Source organism: Sinocyclocheilus anshuiensis, unplaced genomic scaffold, assembly GCF_001515605.1.
Source record: "Sinocyclocheilus anshuiensis isolate Anshui unplaced genomic scaffold, SAMN03320099.WGS_v1.1 scaffold1830, whole genome shotgun sequence".
Lineage (NCBI taxonomy): Eukaryota > Metazoa > Chordata > Actinopteri > Cypriniformes > Cyprinidae > Sinocyclocheilus > Sinocyclocheilus anshuiensis.
Window position 1 is genome coordinate 378705 of NW_015546014.1, and position 1799 is coordinate 380503.

General features: G+C 41.9%; 1 protein-coding gene across 1 annotated transcript in view; it reads right to left on the reverse strand.

Annotated features, from left to right (window-relative positions):
- Positions 1–901: 901 nt before the first annotated feature.
- psmb11b (proteasome 20S subunit beta 11b) overlaps positions 902–1799 on the reverse strand; it is a 2387-nt gene continuing 1489 nt past the window's right edge. Inside the window, exons 2-3 of the mRNA XM_016499537.1 lie at positions 1432–1793; positions 902–1287 (exon numbers count right to left, since the gene is read on the reverse strand). Coding sequence (XP_016355023.1) covers positions 902–1287; positions 1432–1793 — 748 coding nt within the window. The remainder of the gene's footprint in view (positions 1288–1431; positions 1794–1799) is intronic.

The following is a 1799-nucleotide window of genomic DNA, read 5'->3' on the forward strand; positions in this document are numbered from 1 at the left end:
GGCACAAATATAAAAGCTTTTAAGCCTTCTGCTGAAAAAATGTGACATCCGCTATTTGAAAACTTTTTAAACCCAGCAGAGATCAAATACACACTTGTCAATGGACATTTTGTTTATTACAGCATGAATTCATGAACAGATGTGCTGAATAGCCTACATTACAGTACAGTAAAGACAGAGCTTGTGAATTATTAAGTGTCATATCGATATAATAATATTTGTTTAAAATAAATTTTTATTTGTAATTTTCTGACTAGATAGGCCTATGTCTGAATTACTGTAACTGTATTAATACAAAAAGAGAGAGAGAGAGAGCCTTAAAGGAATATACTGTAAAATGTTTTATCAGTATGCAATAACTCTCTTTTCATTATAATAACTGATCATTTCTACTTAATTATAGTTTGTAAATTGACTTTATATTCTTCATTAGTAATTAAATTTGAAGTGGTCAGAAAAGTGGGCTCATGAAAAAGTATTGTTTACTAAAAAAATTAAAAATCTGCAACCCTGAATCACATAATTCCAAACGTTTTTTTTATTATTATTTTTTTTTTATAGCCTACACAAACAGACATTTTGAATGCCAGTTACAATCATAATAAAAGGGGGCTGGAGCTTAAGACTTTCAGCAATGAAAAAAAGTACTATAAAAGTATTTATAAAAGTATAAATTCATGCTAAACATCTCCCTTTGTGTTCCAGAAACAGAAAATCATACCGTTTTGGAACATGATGATATTCATTTCTTGAATCCACTATTATTCTTTCACAGTATCATTTACAGTGTAAGAGCTATGGATTATCAATACATGCTTGTCTTTTTATTCTTTCTTTGCTATAAAAAATACCATCATTTTAAAATCAATATATTTCCAAAGTCCGCCTCCTGTGTTCCTCCTCAAACTATTTCTCCATCATCAGACTTCAAAATAGCTTTCTTTTCAGCATTTCTCTCCGCCACCCTCGCTCTCTCCCTCTCTTTCTCCCTGTAATACTCCTCTTTCAAGTTTTCCCTCTCTCTGCGCCTCCACCCTTTGGCGGTCACATGGTAGAGATCGACATTATTGCCCGAGTACGCGTCTCTGTAGGTAGCGCGGTACACGGCCTCCCTTGCGACCTCAGTGGCCTCCTGTACGCTCATTCCCCAGTAAACACTGCTGTCCAGGATCGAGTATGCATAGGGAGACCCCGAGCCCACAGAGAACAGCTCCCCCTGCAGGCGCAGACCGTCACTGCACACATAAATAACCCGTGGGCCGCATATTCTCGAACGACTTCTGACGACTTGTTGAGAAGTAGCAGCTATCAATGGTTGAGGCGCTGAGGCAACACTTGCTGCTGATTGGCTGCTTGAATCGCTGGCTGTGATTTGATTGGTTGGAGTATTTGCACGTTGAGGCACTGAGGCTACAATTGCTGCTGATTGGCCGCTTGAATTGCTGGCTGTCATTTGATTGGTTGGAGTATTTGCATGTTTCTCTGTAATTGGTTGCTCGTGTTTTTCGTCGTCCCCATCCCATCCACACAGTGTGGCTGCGACGCACAGCTCCGTGCCTTTGAATGGATGCAGCATGTGGGACAGCAGTTTGGCAGCTCCCCCTGTTGACAGCCTGCGGTGGTGTCGAAGCTTGTACAGCCTGAGCTCCCGAGCCAAAATGCGCTTCCAGAGTGCACAGTCAGCCGATGTCCCCGAGGTGGTGCCGACCAGGTGAGAGTGGATAGGTAAGACCTTCGGGGACGCGGGACAGGCCACCAGCCCCGAGCAGCTGGAGCGTGTGTCGGCTGCGGCGCTCCCA